The sequence below is a fragment of the Diabrotica virgifera genome, chromosome 2, assembly GCF_917563875.1.
Source record: "Diabrotica virgifera virgifera chromosome 2, PGI_DIABVI_V3a".
NCBI lineage: Eukaryota > Metazoa > Arthropoda > Insecta > Coleoptera > Chrysomelidae > Diabrotica > Diabrotica virgifera.
The window spans coordinates 19,338,183-19,364,596 of record NC_065444.1 but is presented as its reverse complement, the minus strand read 5'-3'; the positions used below and the strand labels follow the sequence as shown (position 1 = coordinate 19,364,596).

The 26,414-nt window shown below is 33.4% G+C and overlaps 1 protein-coding gene across 4 annotated transcripts in view; it reads left to right on the top strand.

The window, feature by feature from the left end:
• Nucleotides 1–26,414, top strand: part of LOC114325801 (elongation of very long chain fatty acids protein AAEL008004) — a 258,030-nt gene that overhangs the window by 85,827 nt on the left and 145,789 nt on the right. Inside the window, exon 1 of one of the 4 annotated variants that reach the window (XM_050642488.1) lies at nucleotides 1,094–1,129. The exons of the other annotated variants lie outside the window; for them this stretch is intronic. Within the exon in view, the coding sequence (XP_050498445.1) occupies nucleotides 1,105–1,129 (25 nt within the window). The 5' untranslated portion in view covers nucleotides 1,094–1,104. Of the gene's footprint in view, nucleotides 1–1,093; nucleotides 1,130–26,414 lie in introns of those variants that run through there. 4 annotated transcript variants of the gene reach the window in all.

Sequence of the window (26,414 nt, the reverse complement as noted above, 5' to 3'; positions counted from 1 at the left end):
TTATAAATTGTAAAAGGCCGAGGTTAAGAATGTTACCAGAACGTGGTTCCACGAGAGCTTAGGTTATTTTAGGGTATCCTTAGGGCACTAGTAGCCCTTATGTCAAAATTTTTAAAAAGTAGAATCAATACTCCTCTATCGATTCGTAAGATGGCATAAAGGAGAAAATCGTCGTAGCAAATGCTATTTGCTTTACAAGAGAAAAGTCAATTTTCATCTAAATTTCCCTAGAAAACCCCACAATTTTCAGTACTCTTAAAGGAGTATGGGATAAAATCGTGAGTGAACTTTTATAGACACCTGAGGTTACCCGTGCCAGGTATCTAATATACTCATTAATATTCAGCTCAGCTGGGTGCTATTGTTGGAGGTGTGAACTTACATAAACAAGGGATTATTTCATAAAACAGGTAGATCCCTTGTTTATGGAATTTTACGCCTCCAACAATAGCACCCCGCTGAGCTGAATATTGATGAGTCTCTTAGATAGATAGTACTACTTTATATTAGATAAAATAAACTTCCATTAAGTAACGGTCGAATACATCACCTATTTAAATGCTTATTGTTTAAACATATTAATAGATTAATATCCCTAGGGATTATAGCTAACGCCATTCGTTGACAATTCATTGACGTAAATCTTTTCAAGATACGGGTGGTGTTCTACAGATTTTACTTTTTAGGTGTCCCCACAAAAAAATCCCGGAGACACAAATCTGGTGCCCGAGGAGTCCATTCGATGCTGTCTCTCCCCATTCAATGCTGTATATTATTATTTGGTCTAAATATTGACGAATAAGTAAATAATAGTGCGGAGGAGCACCGTCCCGTTGAAAAATCAAATGAGCTTCATCTTGATTCAGTGATCTTCATGTTGATCATTTTCAATATCAGTTAAGGCAGAATTAATCACGTCTTCAAGTAATTGCAAGGCATTTAACTAGCAATTACATAGACATGCCAAAAGAAAACAATTTCAGAACTTCTTTATGTTCTTCTTATTCTCATTGAACTATTGTTTAATATTCTTGCTGTAAGTAATAAAATATGCTTTGATGTTTTTCACTTATCTTTTATATATTTGTTTCAGGTAAGTCGACCATGATCTGCTTTACAACTGGAATGAGTGAGTTATACAAACTTTGTAGATATTTTTAAAGAGGAAACTACTTTTAGTCCAGGGCGCATCTGTTTTGAGATGGACGTTGAGAGGTGACTCAAATTTTTTTGCAGAAATTGCTTGAAACTAACTTAAATAATAATATTTGAGTTATCCTCCCACTCAAAATGGTCCGGAACATTGTTTAAATAATCAAAATGTCAAAATATGACGGAAAAATTCGATTTTTGAAGTTATTCTTCTTTAGACGCGATTGAGAGTAAAATTTCATAAATCTGCGCGCATGCGCACACAGACAGTATGTAGTTCGTTGCTAATCTTTCAAGATAGGTATGTATGTATCTGTATCAGCGTAAATAAGTCATTAAAAGAATATATTAGTGTTTTTAGTAAATGTATTATTTATTATAATTTTTGGATTTGTCTTTCTCTGTAGTAAGACAATAAAATATTATGTATGTAGGTATAACATTTTTATATGTCTATTTGTCACCGTGTTGTGTAATTATATCCGAAACTTACGTGTCACTTAAAGAAGCTCGGTGGCGTAGTTGGTAGAGCGTTGGGCCAATGATTGGAAGGTTGCGGGTTCCAATCCTGGACGATTCATTTTTTTTTTAATTTTTGGTTGTTTTAATAAAAAAAAATTTGAAAGTGGTAGATAAGAAAGTTAGTTTAATATTTAAATAAAATACAAATAACCTGTTAAGTATATTTACTTCGTTGAAATTATATAATTGAAGAATAACTTCTTACGTGCGTACAAAGTACACACACATTCTTTTTTTATTGGTTTTTTGATTATAACTTTAAAACTATTCATTTCTGAGAAAAGTTGTACTGACATAAAAGTTGCGTAATTAAATTTCCTACAATATAAAATTGGTCAATAATTTAAAAAATGGTCACCCTTGTTGCAAAATAGCAATAATTGCGAAAAAAACCATACAAAAACAAGTATTCGCATTTTACGTTTTTCAACCATTTATGCTACACTTAGGACCTTCATATTTGACCCAGAAAAACTTTATGATATAGTAAAACAACACTGTAAATTTCATTAAGATCAGTTTAATAGATTTTGCAAATTAAATTTTGCAATCCAGCTTTCGCAAAAAAAATTCATTTTTTTTAATGTTGCAGGACTGAAAATAAAGTAGATAGCAAGTTGAATTTTTTTTTGCTTATAGAAGTGTACTGTATGTTTCATTTTCAATTTGCAAAATTAAAATCGATTAATTACCACGGTGTCAGGAAATTTTTTAAATAAACATTAATTTTTGGTGCTACGCGCAGGACAGCGGTGTTCGATTCACACGCACACGCACAAGTTGATTTCCACCAAAATTTCTTCGAATCTTTATCTAATATATTATTTTCTTACTCTATATTTTGTTGTATTTTAATATTTTAATTCCACAAAAATCAAACTAATTTTATTATTGTTTGTGAAATATTGTTTAAACAATTGCATATGTTTAAAAATAATAAACTTATATTCTCTAAGTTAAAATATATGAACAAAGAAAGTTTTTACTAAAAAAACTGTTATTTCAAAGGATAGAGTATGTGTTTTTATTTTGCAATAAACAAATTTATTTATTTATATCTAAATGTAATAAAAATTAAAATGTATCAATCATTATCAAAGGTCATTGGAATGCCCAATCAGAGCAAACTTTCCGCTGTCCTGCGCGTAGCACTAATAATTAATTTTTATTTAAAAAAATTCCTGACGCCGTGGTGGTTAATCGATTTTAGTTGTGCAGATTGCATATGAAAGGTACAGTACACTTCTATAGGCAAAAAAAATTTCAACTTGCTGTCTGGTTTATTTTCAGTCCTGCAACATTTTAAAAAAATGAATTTTTTTTGCGAAAGCTGGATTGCAAAATTTATTTTGCAAAATCTGTTGAACCGATCTTAATGAAATTTACAGTATTGTTTTACTGTATCATAAAGTTTTTCTGGGTGAAATATGAAGGTCCAAAGTGTAGCATAAATGGTTGAAAAACGTAAAATGCGAATACTTGTTTTTGTATGTTTTTTTTTCGCAATTATTGCTATTTTGCAACAAGGGTGACTATTTTTTAAATTTTTAACCAACTATATTTTGTAGGAAATTTAATTACGCAACTTTTATGTCAGTACAACTTTTCTCGGAAATGAATACTTTTAAAGTTATAATCCAAAAACGAAGAAAAAAATCGAATTTTTCCTTCATTTTTTGACATTTTGATTATTTAAACAATGTTCCGGACCTTTTTGAGAGGGAGGATAACTCAAATATTATTATTTGAGTTATTTTCAAGCAATTTCTGCAAAAAAATTTGAGTCACCTCTCAACGTCCAAATGTACTAATATTTTTACAGATGCGGCCTGGTCTATTTATAAAAATATAGCTAATTTGTTTGTCTTTAGCAATTTTTTTTATTTTTTAAACCATCGTGGGTTCTCAGAACCCCAAAAATGCGGCCAATTTGACGATTAACAAAGCAACTAAGGTAAAACTGTGCTTCGTGATTACTTTTACTAAGAAAAGCAGCATCCATTTGTTGATGTTCAATAATTAGTTGATAAATTGGGCTTCAGTTCTTGTATCAATTGAACTTTCTAAGCATTGAGATGCAGATCTTCAGTGAGTATACGCTGTAGAGAGCTTCTTGAAATTTGTAATTCTTGTCCACGACATCCAATTGATTTTCCTGGACTTTCACCAACACTCTTATGCTCTGCTTCAATATTGACATGTGAGCTGCTTGTTTTTGGATGACCAGTATGTTTACCTTTCACCAACCTTATGTTTTATGTCACCAATTACCTATGTTTAGCTTTCACCAACACTCTTATGCTCTGCTTCAATATTGACATGTGAGCTGCTGACTGTGATCAGTATGTTTAGCGTCACCAATTGATGCAATATTGACCTCCCTGAATTCAAATACTCTCGTCACAGTTGAGGAACTTAAATTTAATATTCCAACCATATTTTGTACGTATTTTTTTTACGAAAAAAATAAACAATATAAACTTACGGTTGTTTTTGCAAATATATTGTAAATATAATATATTACAGAAAAAGAGTGCATTACAACGTGTTAAGACCAACTCTGTATGTATGTACCGGGTGACCCAATAAGAATGGCTCTCGGCCATATCTCAGGAACCGTTTATGGTACAGCTTTGAGAAAAAAATATTTATAACAAAAGTTGCCTCGGGAAAAGCCTGGAAATTATTTTCATAATTGTAGGTCCACCGCTAGAGGGCGTAAATGAATATAAAAAACTAAAAAATCAAAATTTTACAAAATTTACCTAATGAAAGGGCACTGGAAATCCAATCATCGTATTCTTCATAAAATTCTGCGCATATTTGATTTCATAAGTTTAGGTCTACCTTGCAAATAAGAGGTGGGGGTGAGTGGGAACCGTCTTATGAAAAAATTGCTGTAAGTCCGGTTCTGCTAAATCGAATTTTGCATACTTGGTCTTGTTGAAAACAGCTCTTTTTCGTTAATGTAAGTGTCTTATTTTCGAAATAGCCTAATTAGTAATATGCAAGCTAGGAGGCGTTATTTAATTATTTTCAGAAATCTAGTTTTCATTGGAAAATATTAAATACAAGTATGCATTTTTAATCCTGTATTACAAAATTAGACCAAATTAGCTACATAATACCGAAAACCGCATGTCGATACCTTTTTATATCACGAGATATCTTAAGAAATGTGTAAATTTTAAACATAACTGTTACTGTCACCGGTAAACGAGGTTAAGGAAAGTAGTGTGCTATGGAAAAAACAAATAAACATTTTCCAGATGTAAACGTATATAATTAATTAAAACAACAATAAGACAAACAACACTATAAAATATAACAAAGAAATAAAAGCAACTACATTACTTAGTGACGATCTAAATGTTCAAATTGTTGCCCATCATTTTCGATGCAAGCATTTACTCTTTCAAGAGAAAATTGAACAGCAGTCTCAATTTCTGCTTTCGCAATGCTTTGAATGGCGTTTCGTATTCTCTAGATTCTAGATCATGTTTTCTCGCGTAGTGGGCCTAGCGGCAAAAAGAAGGTCTTTAATCCGTTTCCATAAATAACAGTCTAAAACAGTTGAATCTGTTGCTATTCAATCTACTCTTAAAAAAGTAAATGCTTGCATCGAAAATGATGGGCAACAATTTGAACATTTAGGCAGTCACTAAGACTAAGTAAGTAGTTGCTTTTATGTCTTTGTTATATTTTATAGTGTTGTTTGTTGTTTTAATTAATGATATACGTTTACATCTGGAAAATGTTTAGTTGTTTTTTCCATAGCACACCACTTTTCCTTAATCTCGTTTACCGGTGACAGTAACAGTTATGTTTAAAATTTACACATTTCTTAAGATATCTCGAGATAGAAAAGAGGTATCGACATGCGGTTTTCGGTATTATGTTGTTAATTTGGTCTAATTTTGTAATACAGGATTAAAAATGCATACTTATATTTAATATTTTCCAAAGAAAACTAGATTTCTGAAAATAATTAAATAACGCCTCCTAGCTTGAACATTACTTATTAGGCTATTTCGAAAATAAGACACTTGCATTGACGAAAAAGTGCTGTTTTTAACAAGACCAAGTATGCAAAATTCGATTTAGCAGAACCGGACTTACAGCCATTTTTTCATAAGAAGGTTCCCACTCACCCCTACCTCTTATTTGCAAAGGTAGACTTAAACTTGTTAAATCAAATATGCGCAGAATTTATGAAGAATACGATGATTATTAGATTGCCAGTGCCCTTTCATTAGGTAAATTTTGTAAAATTTTGATTTTTTAATTTTTGATATTCAATTACGCCCTCTCGCGGTGGACCTACAATCATGAAAATAATTTCCAGGCTTTTCCCGAGGCAACTTTTGTTATAAAAATGTTTTTCTCAAAGCTGTACTATAAACGGTTCCTGAGATATGGCCGAGAGCCATTCTTATTGGGACACCCGGTACAATATCTGTAATTTGTATGTATCTTATATCTTGTAGGGGTCGTTTATGGCCGAAAATTGTTTGAAGTCAACCAAATATCTTGAAAACTGCTATAATACAATCATTATTCTAGATTTAGATCTACTTCACTTTTAAGAAAAATAGATTCAGTTGATGTGAATTTATGTCGCCAATGTGTTGTTTTCTACCTTTGAGCATATACTTGTCTGAGATTTTGAGAACCATATTATTCTTCTTAAGAATAATTCTTGTTCTGTTTTATTTAATTTAGTCACAGAATACATAAACGTCATTGGTGCATTTTTTAATTTAGTTCTATTCTAGTAATCTTTCATATGTTAATTGTTTTAAGGTGAACCGTTGGGAAAACCTAGGACAGTAAACGTAGCAGATTAGGTTAAAAATATAAACTGCAGGTTAATCATAGAATTAGATGCATTGTTACATTAATAAAGAAAAAAATATGTTAATTGCTAGCGTAAGAAAAGTGCTATTTGTAATTTTCCTTCATTGCTATGACTAATTCTATTCGAAGCAATTGAATATACACTTCGACGTCTTGTTTTGAAAATGATGTTTTGGAATAATGCATACTTATTTGACGTACATACACAACTTTTGCGTCAAAGCTTTAAAAAGCTCGGAATATGAAAATGTCAATAGCGTTTAAATGAAAAATGTATTGTTTACTTAATATTTCCAAAAGAATTAAAATACATTTGAATATCACTTACAATAATTATTATAATATAATATAAAAAAGAAAGTACGTGTTAAGTAAAACAATTTAATGTAACTGATCCTCAAATATTTAAATGCCAATCGCACAAATGCTCTATAGGGATAAGGTCGGGTGAGCAAGCAGGCCACTCTACAACAGTGATATTCTGCTTCAAGGATGTCTGTAGTCACTATAATGGTATGTGCAGGTGCATTATCATGCATGAAAATTAAATTTTCTCCCATTTCACCTCTCCAAAACCTAACTACAAGTTCTAGAACCAAATCAACAGACCTTCGAGCTGTTAAATTTGGTTGGATGTATATTAAAGAAGTTTTTTTTTCGATCACAACGCCTCCACAGAACATGACACTTCCTCCTTAATATATATGATCAGATCTGGCAGTTTTGGTTCTTGTATGCCTTCCTCGACCTCTAAGTTCACGAATCCGTCGGTCATCTGATTTTACACAAAGTCCCGGCTTCCTAAAATAGCACATTTTGCCAATTCCCAATGTTCCAGTTTTGGTGGTTAAATCACCAGGTTAGGCGATCAATCTTGTACTGCCTGGATAACTCGGGAACCCGTAACTGTCTTCTGCTGTATACTCCTCCAGTACGAACTCTTCTTGTTGTTGTTTCAACTGAATCACTTACAGCTGTAGCTTTCTAAAGCTGCTTTTGGAGCCGTAAGTGAGAGATGGTTAGGTCTCTTCTAGCTGCTTGGACAATGCAACGATCATGGCGGGCCGTTGTTACATTATGGCGACTTTTCCTTCCATATTGTTAAGCTTTCTTAATACCTGATACCTAGCATAGGTTTTGGACAGAACGCCTCGTGTTACGGTACCACTGTAGCTATGACTAGTGTTGCCCAAATGCAAGACCAAGACGAGACTTACACAGTCTTGGTCTTGCAACAGTACACCTGGTCTTGGTCTTGGTATTGCGCTATGACCATCTGAGACATTCCTTGCTCCACAAGACCAATAATGTTTCCCCCTTGCAGGTCGCAAGGGGGACATTCCTTGCATATTTTCGTTTTTGGACTCAAAAAATAGTTGATCTATTGACGAAAAATCATCATTCAAGGCAAGGGTACACAAACAGATGAATTTAATATTTATGTATTTCCCTAGGTATTCCCAGCAAAACATTTTATAAAATCGGTGTTAAAAAACATGTAAACTACGAAGATCGACCTTTTAAAGTTGTGTTTTACCTTAAATGTATGTGTGATTATCTTAAATGTACTAACCTTCGGACACTGTTATTACTTGTAAAAATGATATTTGACAGATAAGAAAATTCTAGGTAAAACACGCACACATGCGGGGTTAAATTGTCATAAAAAAACTTGTACTGTTTTAATTATCTTGTCACCTACAAAGTCACATAATTTACAATTTTTTTAAACCTTGCGGACATTGACAATTAAGATATTGTAACAAGACATTCGTATTAAAGTTTTGTTAATGTAATTTGTACAATTTTTTGTCTCAGGTCAGTCTTTTGAGTAATTTGATTAATTTGTTTTAATTATTGTTACGTGGATTGTGACGGTATTTCATACATTGTTTTTGAGGTAGTCATACGTATTGGTGCATTCGTGTAGGTGTTTATTAAATCAATAAGTACGTAAGGTAACGTTAAGTAGATTTCAATTTAATTAATTTATTTTAATGAACAATCATAAAACTGATAAAAATTGTTGAAATAACTATTACTTTTTTTCTACCTTTTTAATATACACTCACCGGCACAAAAAACCGCCACCCCAAAAAATGGGTCATTTTTAATGTCTTGTATTTCCTAAACCTGACGTCCGATTTAAGTAATTCTTTTAATATGTATTATAGCCTTATTCTTTAACAATATCGCTGTTGGAACAATAATATTGTTGCTAGACAGGTACATTGTGATTGTATACAGGGTGTACGAATCAAACTGTGTTTTTTTCTCAAACTTTGGAACACCCTGTGGAATATTCTAGCTTTTATAAAATACTGAAATTAAAACCCAACTATAGCTTCAGGTTTTCGTAACATTCCGTTTTTTGACTCATTCGCTTATGTTGGATAATAAAAAAGTTAGGCACTTTAACAACTACCCCTGTTTTTCGTCAATATAGGGTGTTTTTAAATAAGTACGGCAAACTTTAAGGGGTAATTCTGCATGATAAAATAATGACAGTTTGCTTTATAAACGTATGCCCGCAAATGCTTTGTTTCCGAGATAGGGGGTGTTGAAATTGTTCTTACAAACTGACGATTTATTAATTGCTCTAAAGCGGTTTGTAATATGCAAATGAAATTTGGTAGATTTTAAGAGGTAGTTATTACGCATTTTTTGGCATACAATTAAGAATTTTATATTCACCATTAACGTGCATACGGGATATATCTAAAATGTTTATACCCGTATGCACGCCAATGGGGAATATAAAATTCTTAATTGTATGCCAAAAAATGCGCAATAACTACCTCTTAAAATCTACCAAATTTCATTTGCATATCACAAACCGTTTTAGAGCAATAAATAAATCGTCAGTTTGTAAGAACAATTTCAACACCCCCTATCTCGGAAACGAAGCATTTACGGGCATACGTTTATAAAGCAAACTGTCATTATTTTATCATGCAGAATCACTCCTTAAAGTTTGCCGTACCTACTTATTTAAAAACACCCGGTATTGACGAAAAACAGGGGTAGTTCTTAATGTGCCTAACTTGTTTATTGTCCAACATAAGCGAATGAAACAAAAAACATAATGTTAAGAAAACCTGAGGCTATAGTTTGGTTATAATTTCAGTATTTTATAAAAGCTAGAACATTCCACAGGGTGTTCCCAAGTTTGAGAAAAAACACAGTTTGATTCGTACACCCTGTATACAATGACAATGTACCTGTCTAGCAACAATATTATTACAGGGATATTAAGGTGAAACAGTAGCGATCAACAGGTAGCGAAAACGCGTTCCAAGATTGCGGCTGTAATTTTGAATATATTTTCGAGATATTTGGCACACGTATTCGTAATATAATAAAGAATGGCGGTACAGAGCACAATTTGAAAAATATATTAATATGTGGAAATTACTCTGTAATTAAATACAATATTAAAAAAACGAGCCTGTACCGCCATTAAGAAGAACAAAAACATACACTTTCTTCAAATAAACTTTTTTATCCGATGCCTAGATTTTGTGTCATTTTGGAACTACTAATGAAATAAAAAATTTTAGTAGTTCCAAAATGATACAAAGTCTAGGCATCGGATAAAAAAGTTTATTTGAAGAAAGTGTATTTTTTTGTTCTTCTTAATGGCGGTACAGGCTCGTTTTTTTAATATTGTATTTAATTACAGAGTAATTTCCACATATTAATATATTTTTCAAATTGGGCTCTGTACCGCCATTCTTTATTATATTACGAATACGTGTGCCAAATATCTCGAAAAAATATTCAAAATTACAGCCGTAATCTTGGAACGCGTTTTTGCTACCTGTTGATCGCTACTGTTTCCTCTTAAGGCTATAACATATTAAAAGAATTACTTAAATCGGACATCATGTTTAGGAAATACAAGACATTAAAAATGACCCATTTTTTGGGTGGCGGTTTTTTGTGCCGGTGAGTGTATTTTGAAAATTAATAGTTCTTTCAACTTCCAAGTTTATTTTTCATTGTCAGCTTAATGTTATTTTATCGATTGATAGGTAGCGTGATCTTTTTTATTTTTTTTTGATTCATATATTTATATATTATTGGAATTAGTATATGTAGTACAGGAAAATAAGCAAAAAAAAGATATTTTCTTGAACTTACACAAATTCCAACAACTACCAACTATTTAAATAAATTCGATAACTTTAAATCAACGTCAAAAGGCTTTTCTAAATCCTAGGTCTGATCATAAGAAGATTTATTATCGATTTTACAGTTATTGATTTTATGTGTAATGTGGTTTGCCTACCAACTTCATTAACAACATACTTGACTGCATTTTCATAACTATAACATCAAGTCTAATTTTACTTTAATTGATTATTTATCACAGTGGAGTGATTGTCGTTACTGTTCTCAATTTAACAAGCTTCACACCAGAGTCTACATAACTAACAGGTAAATTTTTCAACTTCCTGTTGAACTGCCATTTCTGTCATGTCATCGTTCAGGATTTCCGTTATCATTAGCCATTTGCCATCATCTAGTCCTAGTCAACATGTGAACAAGTCAATTTTGGGCTCAAATGGTACTTGGAGCATAATACATGGGATATTTTGTACATCCATGTTTAACGTGAAAAAGATTTTCCATTTCCATTTCATCCAAGGTGAAAATTATTAAACGCAACGTGAAATAGAGAAATTTCTGTCAAAATTTAGTATTTATGACCCTTAAGATAACACCAAATGCTAAAATTTATTATCCTGTGAAAAGAGACACGCTTCAAGATCTGTCAACTGGCCAACCGAGGGTACGATCAGTGTCGTGGTAATTTTATGGTCAAACTACGTTTTGTTTTAATTTTTATCATTGTGAGAATTAACCAACCTACTAATATTTTTACCGCCACCACTGGGGGTGTAACTTTTTTGGTTGTCTTTATTCTTCGGGACATATGCTTTGACCCATTTTATCACAAAGTAAATATTACGAATTTTACCGTCTAGTAGGGTGGTAACTGCGTTCTCTTTCTTTCTTACTATTTATTATATTATAATATATTATATCTCTCTTTGTCGACGTCTAAATTTTTAAACACTTAAAGCTCGCATCAACACGCTCTTCAACCTTGTCTTGAGACTTCTGCTTAACAGATGTTTTATTTTCACAAATTTTGCCCTTGCTATTTCTATACATATAGTCTAAGAGCTAGTGAACCCTCCGACTAACGGTCGTCCTGTAAGGCTAGAAATTTGTCTAGTGCTAATTCATAGCACACCAAGGCTAAAAACCATGACCTGGCAGGCATCAGCCGTGCACGTGTATCTACCAAGTGAATCGAAAAGTGCAAATTTAGGGGGTAAAATAAACTTTCTCCTGTAAGGTTTAAATTTAAGTATGTGTTTGAGTAAGTCATTTAGAAGAAATGTGTACAATGACAGGCGATTCTGAAGAGCATAAGACCTTGCCAGGCGAGGGGAAAGATTAGGGGTTTGTCCTAAAATTATTTTTTTTGCATCGAACAAATTTTTTTAGGTTTTTTGAATCATTCCAAACAGAAAAGGTCTTTAGTGATTTTTCTCTTAAGTTAATAATTTTTGTTATATAAGCGATTGAAAATTTTGAAAATTGCGAAATCGGCCATTTTTAACCTTAAATCGGACATTTATCTAAAAATTTCAAAGTTGTCAAGGTAGGTAGATATTCTTTAAACATTGATTGATGAAATCCCAAAGAGTTTTTTGCAATACAATATCGGAAACCCATTTGTTTTTTAATTGCTAATCAAGCGGGCGCGACACTGTAGTATAAGTGAGGACGTTTGAGTTGGCATAAATTCATTATCTCGAGAATGGGCAAATTTCAAGAGAAATACTCAGACAGGTAGATTTTTATTTTTAAATTAGGACTTTTTGGCATATATACAGGGTGAGTCACCACTAATAGGATGGAAGATTACAGCGAAATGGTAAAAGATTTGAAAAAAAAATTAAATTAGTAGTTTGTAAGTTGATAAAGTGTACATTTTAAAATTATTTTGAAATATACAGGGTGTCCCAATAAATGGCGGCGTATCAAAGTTATATTTTTTCTTATGTAACACCCTGTATTTTATTGCATTTTTAATTGTCTGCAAAAAAGAAGGTATAGTTTCTGTATAATATTATAAATAATGCCAGAGACAGTTATTATAGTTCTTTATTAATTGTTGAACAACCATGATGCCACACAAGAATGAGTAGACAAGCGAGTGACATAAGGCAGTGACTAATCATCCGCCGGACGGTATACAGTATCGGATATGTTCCGAATACCAACATTATAATACATCTCCCCTTTTAAATTACAAAGGTCTTTAACATTAGGAGTAAAATAAAACTGGTTTTAATTCACAAATTAAACCTACTAGGTTTCTTAACCTGTCTACCAGACCTAGTTATGACCACAGCTGAAGGCTGAGGCGCTTGATTTAGTGCTACTTCCTTGTTTACATTATCTTTTAAAGGTTGAGCAAACGGTGTGGGAGACAGGATGTTTTGCTCTGGGGATCTATTTATTATAGGTAACGTCTTGGGTGGATTGTTATCAGAAGAAATATCATCTCTTTCAAATTCTTCATTCAAAATGGGGTTCTCCACCCTGAATGTATTGGGTGATGGTCGAAGATCCACACGATTTCTTCTAACAACATTCCCCTCTTTATTTTCTACCAAGAATGACCTAGGTGAATCATGCTTTGCTACAACCCTGCCTGGTTCCCAACATTTCTTTACATGGTTATAAACCGTAATATTATTATCAATATCTAACTCTTTTAAGTCTCTCACATGTTGATTATAATAATCTAAATTCTTTCTTTGCTTAGCGATCAATTTCTCTTTAATATTTTCACATAAACTTGGACGTAGCAACACATTGGAAACCGGCAATTTTGTTTTGCAAACACGGCTCATAAGGAGCTGCGATGGAGAGTAGTCCATATACTTAAGTGGTGTGTTTCTATACTGAAGTAACGCAATATGTATGTCAGTGCCATCATTAAGGCACTTTTTTATCATATTCTTTGCAATGGATACCGCTTTTTCCGCTAATCCATTGGCACGTGGATAATTTGGACTTCTTGTCACAATGATAAAATTCCATTCCTGACCAAAGCTTCGAAAACAAGAGCTATTAAATGGGATGTTATCAGCGACAAGAGTATCAGGAACTCCAAATTTGGAAAACAATGATTTTAGTTTTGATATTATGGTTGGACCAGACTTATCCTTAATATGAATTATCTCTAACCAGTTTGAATATGCGTCCATTACTACTAGATACGATTTATCTGAATAAGAAAAAATATCAACTCCTAGCCTTTGCCACGGACGTTCTGGAATATCAAAAGGATGTAAACTTTCTTTACAATTTTTTCTACTAATGTTTTCACATGTTTTGCATTTTTTTATAAACAATTCTACATCATTACTTAAATTTGGCCAGTAAAAAATTTTCCTTGCACGAGCTTTACATTTTTCGATTCCCAAGTGCCCCTCGTGAATTAATTTAAGCATCTCTAAATGTAAAGAACTAGGTACTATTAATTTATAATCCAAAAACAATAAGCCTGACGACATGTTAATTTGTTCTTTAAGTTTAAAATAATGACGCAGGTTTTCAGGGATATCAGTTTTAATCAAGGGCCACCCATTTTTAACATAATATAAAAGCTTGTTTAATTGTGAATCATTTTCTGTCTCAATTTTAAACTTATCCTTTTTTTGATCAGACATTGGTAATTCTGTTACTAAAGAATGAATAGCAAAATCAAATTCCTGATCTGATTTTAGCCCGCTGCAATTTAAAAAGGCCCTAGATAAAGTATCTGCAATGTATAAATATTTACCAGCTTTAAATGTCACATTCAAATCATAGTTAAGTAACCTGATTAGCATTCTTTGCAAGCGTGGTGTAACAGAATGTAGATTTTTACGAAAAACTGACTCTAAGGGCTTATGATCACTAGAAACTTTAATATTTTTCATGCCATAGAGCCAAAAATGAAATTTTTGTATGGCAAACACGATAGCCAGAGTTTCCTTTTCTATCTGCGCATAATTTTGCTCAGTTTTATTTAGACTTCTAGACACGAAGGACACTGGGTGTCCATTTTGTAACAGGCAAGCGCCCAACCCATCCCTACTAGCATCAGTCTCTATCTCAACAGGTAGATTGGGATTAAAAAAAAATAACACCGGAGCGCTTGTTAGTAGGTGTTTAAGTCTATTTAAAGAATGCTCGTGTTCTGTTGACCAATGCCACGGGACCTTTAAACTTGTTAATTCTCTCAACGGCGCAGTGATTTTGGACATGTTGGGTACAAACTTACTCAAATATTTAGCCATACCTAGTATTCTGAGAAGATCAGCCTTTGATTTTGGCACAGGCATATCTAGAATTGCTTTTACATTATTATCATTAGGCTCAATTCCCTTACCTGAAAAAATTTGACCCATATACCTAACACTCTGCTGCTTAAATTGCACTTTTGAAATGTTAAATTTAACATTAAACTTATTAGCTCTTTCAAGTACTATCTTAAGGTTTTGGTCATGCTCAGCCTCAGATGAACCTGCAATAATGAGGTCATCAAAATATACTCCCACTCCATCCAAATCACCAAATAGTTCATAGTTGTACTTCTGAAAAACTTCCGGGGCGCTACATATTCCAAAAGGCAACCTATCAAATTTAAACCTACCAAAAGGTGTTCCGAAAGTGCAATATTCTGAACTTTGTTCATCCAATTGCACATGAAAATACCCATCTTTCATATCAACAACTGTAAAAATATTTTTACCACCTAGCTTATGTGCAATTTCATCGACTGTGGGGATCAAAAAATGCTCACGCTCTATAGCTTTATTCAAATAAGTCGGGTCCAAGCATAACCTCAAATCTCTATTTACATTATTCTTTTCAACTATGACAAGAGGGTTTAACCATTTAGTGGGCTTATCAACTTTCGAAATGACACCTTGATCTTCTAATTCTATTAATTTTGATCTAACTCTAGCATATAAAACTCTAGGAACCCTCCTTACACGTTGAACCACTGGTACAACATTCTCTTTTAAAGTTATATGATGTTGACCTGGAAACTTGCCCAACTTTCCATCAAAAACAGTTGGATAAGCCTTAATAACATCATTAAACGTTTTAAAATTAGTACCCTTATTTTCATAAACCTGTGTACTATTAATTCTTTTAATTAAATTCAAGGTTACACAAGCTTCCAGGCCTAACAGAGGTATCTGATCATTGGCTTTTACAACTTCAAATGTCAAAACATGACCTACATTATTTTTATTATAACAGTTTAATGCAACTTTTCCAAGAGATCTAGTTTTAAAATCAATACTACCATATGAAACTAGAGTCACTTTTGACTTAAGCAAACAAGCATCTGGGCACACCCGATTCAGTACATTTAATGGCATTACGCTTACCTCAGCACCAGTGTCTAGTTTGAACTTGATTTTCCGCTCATTTACCTGGAGCTCCTCTGTCCACATGCGGTTGCTGCCCTCATGAACCGCCCCAACATGCCTGCCTAATGAGCTTACATAAAACTCTTCACCTTCGCTGTCAGTCTGTTCATGTTCTTCGACATGATGTACCCTTCGTTTGGACCCACTTGCCTCGTCCGATCCAAGTTTTCCCTTACTTTTGCAAACATTAGCAAAATGATGTCTCCCTTGGCACTTGGCACACGTTTTGTTATACGCCGGACACTTTCTTGGAGGGTGAGAGTACCCGCAAAACCTGCATGATTCTCTGTTACCTGAGCTGTTACTGCTACCACTACCACTATCTGCTTGCTTAGATGGTTTGCGGTCAATTTTCTTAACCACATTCAACTGTACTACCTCCTGCATCTCTTTTGATAGATTTTTGCTGGTTTCTGAAGCACGACAAATGTTTATTGTTTTTTGTAGAGTTAGAGACGTTTCTCTAAGCAATCGTTCTTGGGTGCCCTTTTCAAAAATGCCCATGACTATCCTGTCTCTTAACATGTTATCTTGATCCAGGTACTCTGTGGTTTTTATGGCTTTACGAAGTTCCGTCACGAATGAGTCAAAAGACTGACCCTCTTTCTGCACAACACTATTGAACAAGAATCTTTCAAATATTACATTTTTCTTGGGTGAACAATATGCATCAAACTTGTCCTTTAATTTTTCAAGAGTCAAATCACCTTCAATGGTAAACGTATTGTACAACTCCAATCCATCATCTCCTACAAGACTTAAATAACAAGCAACTTTCTTTTTCTCAGTTTTCTCGGCTAATCCAGAGGCCTCCAAATAAATTTCAAATTTCTGCCAGAATTTTTTCCAGTTGGCCGAAACATTGCCATCCAAGCTTAGAGGCTCAGGTGGTCTAAAAACAAGATTTTCCATTTTCTTCTTAATTGGTCACTTTACCTTTAATCACATGAACACCTGACACCATGTATAATATTATAAATAATGCCAGAGACAGTTATTATAGTTCTTTATTAATTGTTGAACAACCATGATGCCACACAAGAATGAGTAGACAAGCGAGTGACATAAGGCAGTGACTAATCATCCGCCGGACGGTATACAGTATCGGATATGTTCCGAATACCAACATTATAATACAGTTTCATAAGACTTCCCTATACCTATGTACAGAGTGTTCTGAGTTATGGTGACTTTTCTTAAAATGTAAAGTTTTAAAAGAAGGCTTATTTGCAAGTTATTTAAGAAATTATGAAAAAAATACTTTTACATCTAAATAGTTGGATATTGGTTGAATGTATTCCATGATTAATTATTACACAATTATTTACAGGGTGTTCAATATTTACAGTTTCATTATTGGATTATTCAATGTGTCATATGATGCTTATTTTAAATAGATCACGATGTATATTAATAAATAATTATACTAAACAATTTTACCTCTTTCGAATGGTATATGGATGTCCTATACCTAGGTCTCATAGTTTTTGCGTAATTTATAATTACTTAAATTCTTAATCTGTAAATCGATTTTAAAACAAAAGATGTAGTTAATCTCAATCTCAATAGTTTTAATCTCTCGTGTTTGTTCTGCATTTTGACTAACCGATGTTCCTAGATATTTGTACATACCTATTTATCTACCCTTTCTATCTGGATATTATTAATATGTTTTTATTATCTATTGTTTTGTGTATTAATGTTTTTTGCTTGATCATCATAATATTATGTCCGAACAAGATAAACCAAAATTCATAATCATTGTCTGACGTCTCTTCGACCTTTGCTTACAAAAAGACCGGTTTCAAAATTTATGACTCAAAATACAACAGAAGAAACAAAATTGAGGTCACCAGCCTCAGCCTCTTCTTGCAATCGTTGTCGATGTCTCGTAAGCATAGGCAAAGTGTTCCGTTGATCATTGGTCGCAATATTACGTTTTTAAGAAATATAATCCATTAGTAACTTATGCATAGCAATGTCGCAATTTGCGTGAACTTCCAAAGCTTTCACTTTCTTCGGCAGTTAGTTATTCACGATCTATGTTATTGGTTCTGCGAAAGAATCTTTTCAAGGTTATGGGGTCGTGTTGATTGGCACAAGAGTTTTTGTCTCCACACTCCACATAATACCAGAGGTTGACGAAATAACAAACCGATTTAAGAGAAATGTACATTGTAGTACATAATAATATGATTGACTAAAAATTAACCCGAAAAGACGTCGTTTGCTCTAATGAACATGATAGCTGTTTTTTTATAATCTCTTATTTTTGTCTTAAATCATGTAAAATTACTTTTGGTAAATAAATTATTAAAAAATACCCAGTGGTCTGAAGGATCCGAATTGCAATCTAACATACATATTCAAGTATTGTATTATGGTATGTACTCTTGAGACAGGGTGACACAATATCACCGAAACTTTTCAATCAGGCTCTGGATTCTTCTTCTTGTAGTTCCTTCTCCTATCGGAGGTTGGCTATCATCACAGCTATCCGTACCTTATTGGCGGCTAGTCTGAAAAGATCTACTGAGGTGCAACTATACCACTCTCGTAAGTTTCTCAGCCAGGAAATTCTTCTTCTACCTATAGATCTTTTACCCTTTATTTTACCTTGCATTATGAGCCTTAATATCTGATATTTCGCACCTCTGGTAATGCGGCCTAAATATTCTAGCTTTCTTGTTTTGATGTTCTTTATCACCTCGCAATCCTTTTACAGCCTTCTTAACATTTCTGCATTTGTAACTCGTTCGATCCATGGTATTTTCAAAATCCTTCTATAGCACCACATCTCAAAGGCTTCCAACTTCTATATATTTTCTACTTTTAGTGTCCTTTCCACTCCATACAACAAAGTCGAGAACACGTAGCATCTTAAGGCTCTTATCCTCAGCTCCAGAGGAAGGTCTCGATAAACAAACATCTTTTTCATTTTTATAAATGCTTGGCTTGCAATTTCAATGCGTGTCCTGATTTCTCTACCCTGGTCATTGTCTTCATTTACCCAGGTTCCCAGATATTTGTAGTTATTCACTCTTTCTACTTGTTTTCCCTCGATATCCAACCTTCCTACTGTATGTTGCTTAGAAATAATCATGAACTTGGTTTTCTTACCGTTCATTTGTAGTCCATAGTCCATACTGACTTGATATAATCTATTTACTAATAGTTGCAGTGCATCTAGACTGTCTGCAAAAATAGCGGTGTCGTCTGCGAATCTTATGTTGTTCAAGATTTTTCCGTTTATTGATATACCTTGTTCTTCCTCTGATATTGCTTCCTTAAAAATAGCTTCGCTGTACAGATTGAATAACAATGGAGACAACACGCAACCCAGTCTAACACCTCTCTTGATTTTTATGGCCTCTGTTTCGACATTTTCGATTTTAACCGTTGCTTTTTGATTCCAGTACAGATTGACAATAACCCGTATATATCGACTGTCCACATTCTTCTCTTTTAAAAGTTCTGGATAGATGTTTTTAAAAGATTAGAATGGGAAGAAAAAGGTATAAAAATTTGTGGGCAATGCTTGAACCATCTAAGGTACGCTGATGACACCGTATTAATAACCGATAAAAAAGAAGAATTGTTTGAAATGATGAAAGAACTGAACATAGAAGACTAGCCTAGTCATAGAAGATAGGCCTTAATATGAATTACAGCCAGACCAAAATCATAACAAATATAGATGAGGACATCACAATGTGGATCGTACAAGATGAAATAAAACAAGTTTACAATTATCTGGGTCAAATTATAAAACTTAACAAGGAAAACCAAACAGCAGAAATCAAAGGACGAGTTAGACTGGAATGGACGGCATTTGACAAACTAAGCTACATCCTTAAAAACAAAAGATATCCACAACAGCACAATAACTATCTACAAGACCAATGTATACAGTCAATGCGTACTCCCTGTTCTCACTTATGGTTCCCCAACGTGGAGGCTTACAAAAGCAAACATGGACAAAATCATAAAAACTAAAAGAGCAACGGAAACATAAATGTTGCACATAAGACTAATGAATAAATAGAGAAACGAGTGGATAAGATAGAAAACAAAAGTTAGGAATGTTAGACAAGAAGTTGCAAAATTGAAATGGAGATTTGTCGGACACAATATAAGACAACAAGAAGACAGATGGAACAAAATTCTTATAAATTGGAGACCGTAGGAATATAAACGAAGCAGAGGAAGGTCTAAAACGAGATGAGCAGATGATATCAAGAAGCAGGGCTCTAGGTGGATGACTAGCGACAGCAGAGAAGAATGGAAAAGGAATTGGGAAGGTCTATGCCCAAAGATGGACCGAAGAAGGCTAATTGGAATTCTAAGGTCAAATATTCGCAATCATTTTTAGCGACTGTTTTGTAAGAAAAAAAAATTATGACAGTGTCCCCTTCTACCACTAAAATCCCAAAATTTGTAGCCGAATCGAATAAGCTGTACACGTATAAATTGCTTCAATTGTGTCCATATTACTTCACAATCATTATATTATTCTGTCCTACAAAATACATGGGACGTTTTCGTAGTCTGACCTTACAAATTTTTAACTTGTTCCACAATTAAAACTTCCCCTGTTCCAGTGTTCCCATACATCAAAGTTTGTCCGACTAGACACCGTTAAGCTATTAACAAATTTTCAGCTTGCTATTAATCAACTTTTTTTTGGTACGCGGGATCCAGGCCTATAAAATCTACTGAAATTTGATGTACATCTTGGTTGTATTCTCAAATTTATTCTAAAAATAGTCTTAATGGTGTGGTTAACGCAAGGAGATAAAGGCATAAAAATTATTAAAGAAGCCATATAATAGTAGTCATGTTTTATAAAAGAAGAAAATAATCAACGCAAACATATTTTCACATATTTATCAAGGAAGGAAACAGGTACACATAAACTGGTTCCAATGATAAAGGAAGGTCAAGAATGTGTAAAGTATTTCTTGCGATATTTTTAGTAAGCTGACTTGGGGTGTAAACTGGTTTATGGTTATGGCAGGTTATGGTGCATAAACTGAATTCTGAAACAAAATAGTGTTTATTTTGATTAAATTTTTAGTGTAGAAATATAGTGAAGCATTGCATCTCGCCGGGCACCTCGCCACACATCTCGCCAGACGCCTCGCCACGTACCTCGCCAGTTTATATAATATTTCTATTATGGCGAGGATGCAATTTGTGGTAATGTGCGTGGCGATGTGTATCACAAGTGTAGATTGTACTTAAAGGGGTGATACACACGCGAGTAAGTACGCGAACTTATGGCTCGCGACCTTTTTCGCACGTGTATCACCGCAAGTACGCGTACTTTAAGTCCGCCGAGTAAGTACGCCGTCGACCCAACAAGTTTGAAATCTTACTCGTAACCCGTATGTGTATCACTGCCACGAGCCACGAGCCTCGAGCCATCATGTTATTGCGTTTAAAGTTACACTTATATTTATTTTCACTAATTAAGCAAATTGCCTAGAAATAATTCAATCGTTTATTGTCGAAAGGAGACAAGTTACATTTTATAAGTTTTGAGAAAACCGTAAAACACTATTTTAAGCTATACTAAATGATTTTGATTATTTGTTTTTGAGTAAACCTAATTATTTATAGGCTGTTTTATCCTCCTGATGAAAATATTACCATCTTATCTATGATATTTTGTTTGTTTATGCCTACCTTGTATTAAATTAAAATAGATCAAAAACAAGTGCTATACTTCACATCATGATTTTGACAGCTTACCACACTTATAAAAAATCAAATTATTCTTCTGTTTAACAAAACCTGATCAAAAAAATAATCAAACTCTACTAAAAAACATAAGATTTCAGCAAAATTAGGTACACAGAAAATAAAAAATTTAACCACGAGGACAGTTTCTAAATTTTCTGCTACCGACGGCGACCGCGATCTTTAAAATCGCGTACTTTAAGTCTGCCGTGTATCACCGACGGCGAGCCGAGTAAGTCCGCGATCTTTAAACCCGCGTACTTAAAGATTGCGTGTGTATCACGCGCTTTAGAAGGTATTTTCATAGAAAATGACTGTTTTCGCATTTTTCAAATTTTAAATTTCGTACAACTCGACAACAATCAATTTTAGAGAAATATCACAAGAGACCTTTTTTGCTAAGAAAAACCCAAATAATGTAAAAAAAATTGTTCCAAATGAAAAAATTATTTTTGTGAATTTGTTTAAAAAAAAATTGTTTAAACAATTTTTCGACCACGGCACCGCCTGGCACCCTATATATTTGTTATAAGGACCTCTTTGTGAGTAAGTTTGTGCAAAAAAATCGAATCGGAATAATTTCGCTAACGGGGGCGACGATATAGCCACGTCTAATTAGGATTTGCTATACAGGGTGTTTGGTAAAGAATGGGCCATATCTTAACCTCAGATTCTTGAGGTTAAAATAGGTCGATTTAAGCTAACTTACCTTAGTACAAAAGTTAATAATAACCCAAATACAAGGTGTCAAAGTTAAACTTTAATTTTATTTATTTTTGAATATTTCCTGACAGGCATATGACAACAACACGAAATTTGGTAAGTGGTGCTGGTATTGTAAAATCTACTAAATTATGTTAAACAAACGTTTCTGGCTACTACCAGAGACGTACGACGGGGGAACATGAATGGTGGACCCTTCCCAAATTCTACGCCACTGGCGGAATTGCTATTTTAGTGCAATTTTTTGATTCTCCAATACTTTCTATGTAAAAAACATACTCTTCATTCGTAACGATAAAGCCATTAGTTTTCGAGATATTTGAAGCTAAAAACGAAGGAGCATAGTAATACATTAATCAAAATAAGTATGCCTTTTCAGTTTTAACTTCAAATATCTCGAAAACGAATGACTTTATCGTTACGAATGAAGAGTATATTATTTGCATAGAGAATTATTAGAGAATCTAAAAATTATGCTAAAATAGCAGTTTCATCAGTGGCGTAGAATTTGGGAAGGGTCAACCATTCACTTTACCCTGTCCGCCCTGTCGTACGCCTCTGGTATTAACCACAAACGATTATTTAACATAATTTAGTAGGGTTTACAGTACCTACACTTTCTGCCAAGTACCATAAGGATATGTCAAATAGTTTTATAGTACCGGGCACACATAGCTCTTAAAGATTTAAATAAAGAATAAATTATTTAAAAAAAAAGAATACTTTAAAATAATTTGACATATCCGTGTGATACTTGGCAGAAAGTGTAGGCACTGTATACCCTACTAAATTATGTTAAATAATCGTTTCTGGCTACTACCAGAGGCGTACGAGAGGGGAAAGTGAATGGTTGACCCTTCCCAAATTTTACGCCACTGATGAAACTGCTATTTTAGCATAATTTTTAGATTCTCCAATAGTTCCTATGCAAATAATATACTCTTCATTCGTAACGATAAAGTTATTACTTTTCGAGATATTTGAAGTTAAAAATGAAAAGGCACACTTATTTTGATTAATGTATTATGCTCCTTCGTTTTTAGCTTCAAATATCTCAAAAACTAATGGCTTTATCGTGACGAATGAAGAGTATGTTTTTTTACATAGAAAGTATTGGAGAATCAAAAATTTGCACCAAAATAGCAATTTCGCTAGTGGCGTAGACTTTGGGAAGGGTCAGCCATTCACGTTCCCCCGTCGTACGCCTCTGGTAGTAGCGAGAAACGTTTGTTTAACATAATTTATTAGTAGATTGTACAATACTAGCACCACTTACCAAATTTCGTGTTGTCCTATGCCTGTCACGAAATATTCAAAAATAAATAAAATAAAAGTTTAACTTTGACACCCTGTATTTCGGTTATTATCAACTTTTGTACTAAGATAAGTTAGCTTAAATCGACCTATTTTAAGCTCCGGAATCTAAGGTTAAGCTATGGCCCATTCTTTACCAAACACCCTGTATTGTTTTAAATTAACGGATCTTTTAAACCAATATAAAAACTGGTTCAGAAATGCGGAAAACCAATGTAGATACTAGTCTCAGAATGGCAAAAAATGCGTATTGGTGCGGAATGCCTAAAAATGTACGGAATGCAGTCCGAAAACTAAATAATGTTTTATTTCAGTGGCGTATCATGTAAACATGTGAACGATAAAATAGGGTTTAATATCGTTTCCATCATTTCCATTTATATCTTTTAAATCAATACGGACACTAATTTAACGACTATTTAACTAATACGACTTTTGTTATGACAAAAACCCCTGAGTAATCTGTTTGCATAAATTTTGGTGCCAAAAACCCTCAAAACTCCAGAAGATGAACGTCTCTTAGCAGTGACCCCGGGCACCAGATGCTTCGGCGGTTCATTCTGATTGTGTATCCAGATTCAGCGACCCCCAAAACCCCCTGGTTTCCATAAATTTAGTGCCTTAGCAGTAACTCTAGGTGACGTGCCTTTGTACTCTGAGCACCAGGTGTTCCGTAGGTCGGTTCTGATGGCGTAATCATGTTCAGCGACCGTAAAAAATCCTTACGTAACAAAATCTGGCCCTTAATATATACTGATTTTAACATTTTTATGCACTTTTGGATGCATTTTATGCACTGGAAATGCAATTATGCATTTCCCTCCATTTTTCTATTAGATACTTTTTTCCTGGCATCATTCCGAATACAATGCAAAAAGTTGCAAGCCTCTAGGTGCTGTATTTAAAAATCAATTTATTCCTGCGTTTTTTGTTCTAAGTGCCCTGCTGTAATCACCCTTGTCTGCTGTTTAAGAACCTAGAGCACGAAATTCTCTTTTGAGCCAAGAAATTGTTAACCACTAGTGACAATAGAAGTTCTGTCATTGGTATTGTGACGAATTAACGACCGTAAATAACAGGTTCCGTCTCGATAGCCAGTCAGCACGTACGGAGACATCTGGATGGATGACTCACCGAACAAGCGAGGAAATAATTTCTTGTGAATGTTCGATAGTCAAGGCTACGTGTTACTAGGGATGGACGGTTCCGTTTTTCTGGAACGTTCAAGAACATGGCTGGTATTTTTGTATTCAATATATAAGAATGTAAATTTTTAGGAGTGGTGAGTCTATAAGGTAAATTCGTCTGTACATTTATATAAATAAAGTCGTATATAAATACGAACCGCTCGTATTATCTAACTAAAACATTACAGTATTGAGTCTTAATTTCGACATCAGTTGTGTCCTATCCAGAATATGTTTTTGTCGATTTGATTATTTTTCTACGTTCCTTTTGCATTCTATAAAACAAAGAATCTTTCTGTCAAAAAGCTTCTGTCACAGAAGCTTTTCTTTGCTACTTAATAATCTCTAATTAAAATCGTGTCTAGACGTAGTAGCTCCGAAAGAATACTCTGAAATGAAACAGCTCCTATTATTTTTTTACTTTCGATTTCGTTCCTTAATTATGTACATTCATTGAGATCTTGACAGACTGGCTACCGATAACTTAGTGTTTCAACATTTTTGTTAGTAAATATAATTAATAAGGCCACGCAACTGTTTATATGTGTTTTAATGGCTAGACGGGTATAAAACAGGTGATTGAAGGTGTAACATATTAATTAATATGTGACAATAAGAATATGTTTCTAGCGGTTGGCTGTTATATGGGTTAAATGAGTTTATAGTCTAGTAAAATAAAATTTCACTACATGTAAAACAAAATGTAAATTCGTACAGGTTGAAACAAATTTTATATCAAAGTTTAGGTGGGTACAAAAGATATTTTCAAGAAAGTATCCAAATCACACAAGGGGATCATTCTTTAAATAATTAAAAAGGGGTCATTTTTGCAAAAAAATTACTTTTTTAACTGCTGAGCCATTCAATTACTAATGAAGGTCTATAGGATTATTTTCCGCAAAGTTGAAGGGTTAATCTTTCACATATAACTTACTAAATTAAATTTGACCCCCTATTTATTTAAATAATTATACATGAAACTTTAAAAACAAATTTGCAAAAAATTATTTTTAGCCTTTTAAATAAGCACTATAAAATATCTTATTTTACAGAAGAAGTTGCACTATGTTATCAGTATTAACCAAAAAAAAAAATTAGTCCAAAAATATTTAATATTTTTTGAGATATTGAATTTGTTTATTAAATGTTACTCTATTTTCAATTGCAAAAACGCGGTTGTTGCCAAAGAAATATTCACCTGTATTAAATCTTATTAGTTTTATTTTTATATATGTTTTCGATAAATGTATTGATAAATTCAAATTTCAATTAAACTTCCCCTAAAATGACATTTGAAAATTATTCAAATTTGTTTATAATTTGTTTTTTTTTTTAATAACGTCGCGGGGATTAAATATTTTGAAATGCCGTTTCAATAATTGGGTTTCTGGGAATTTTT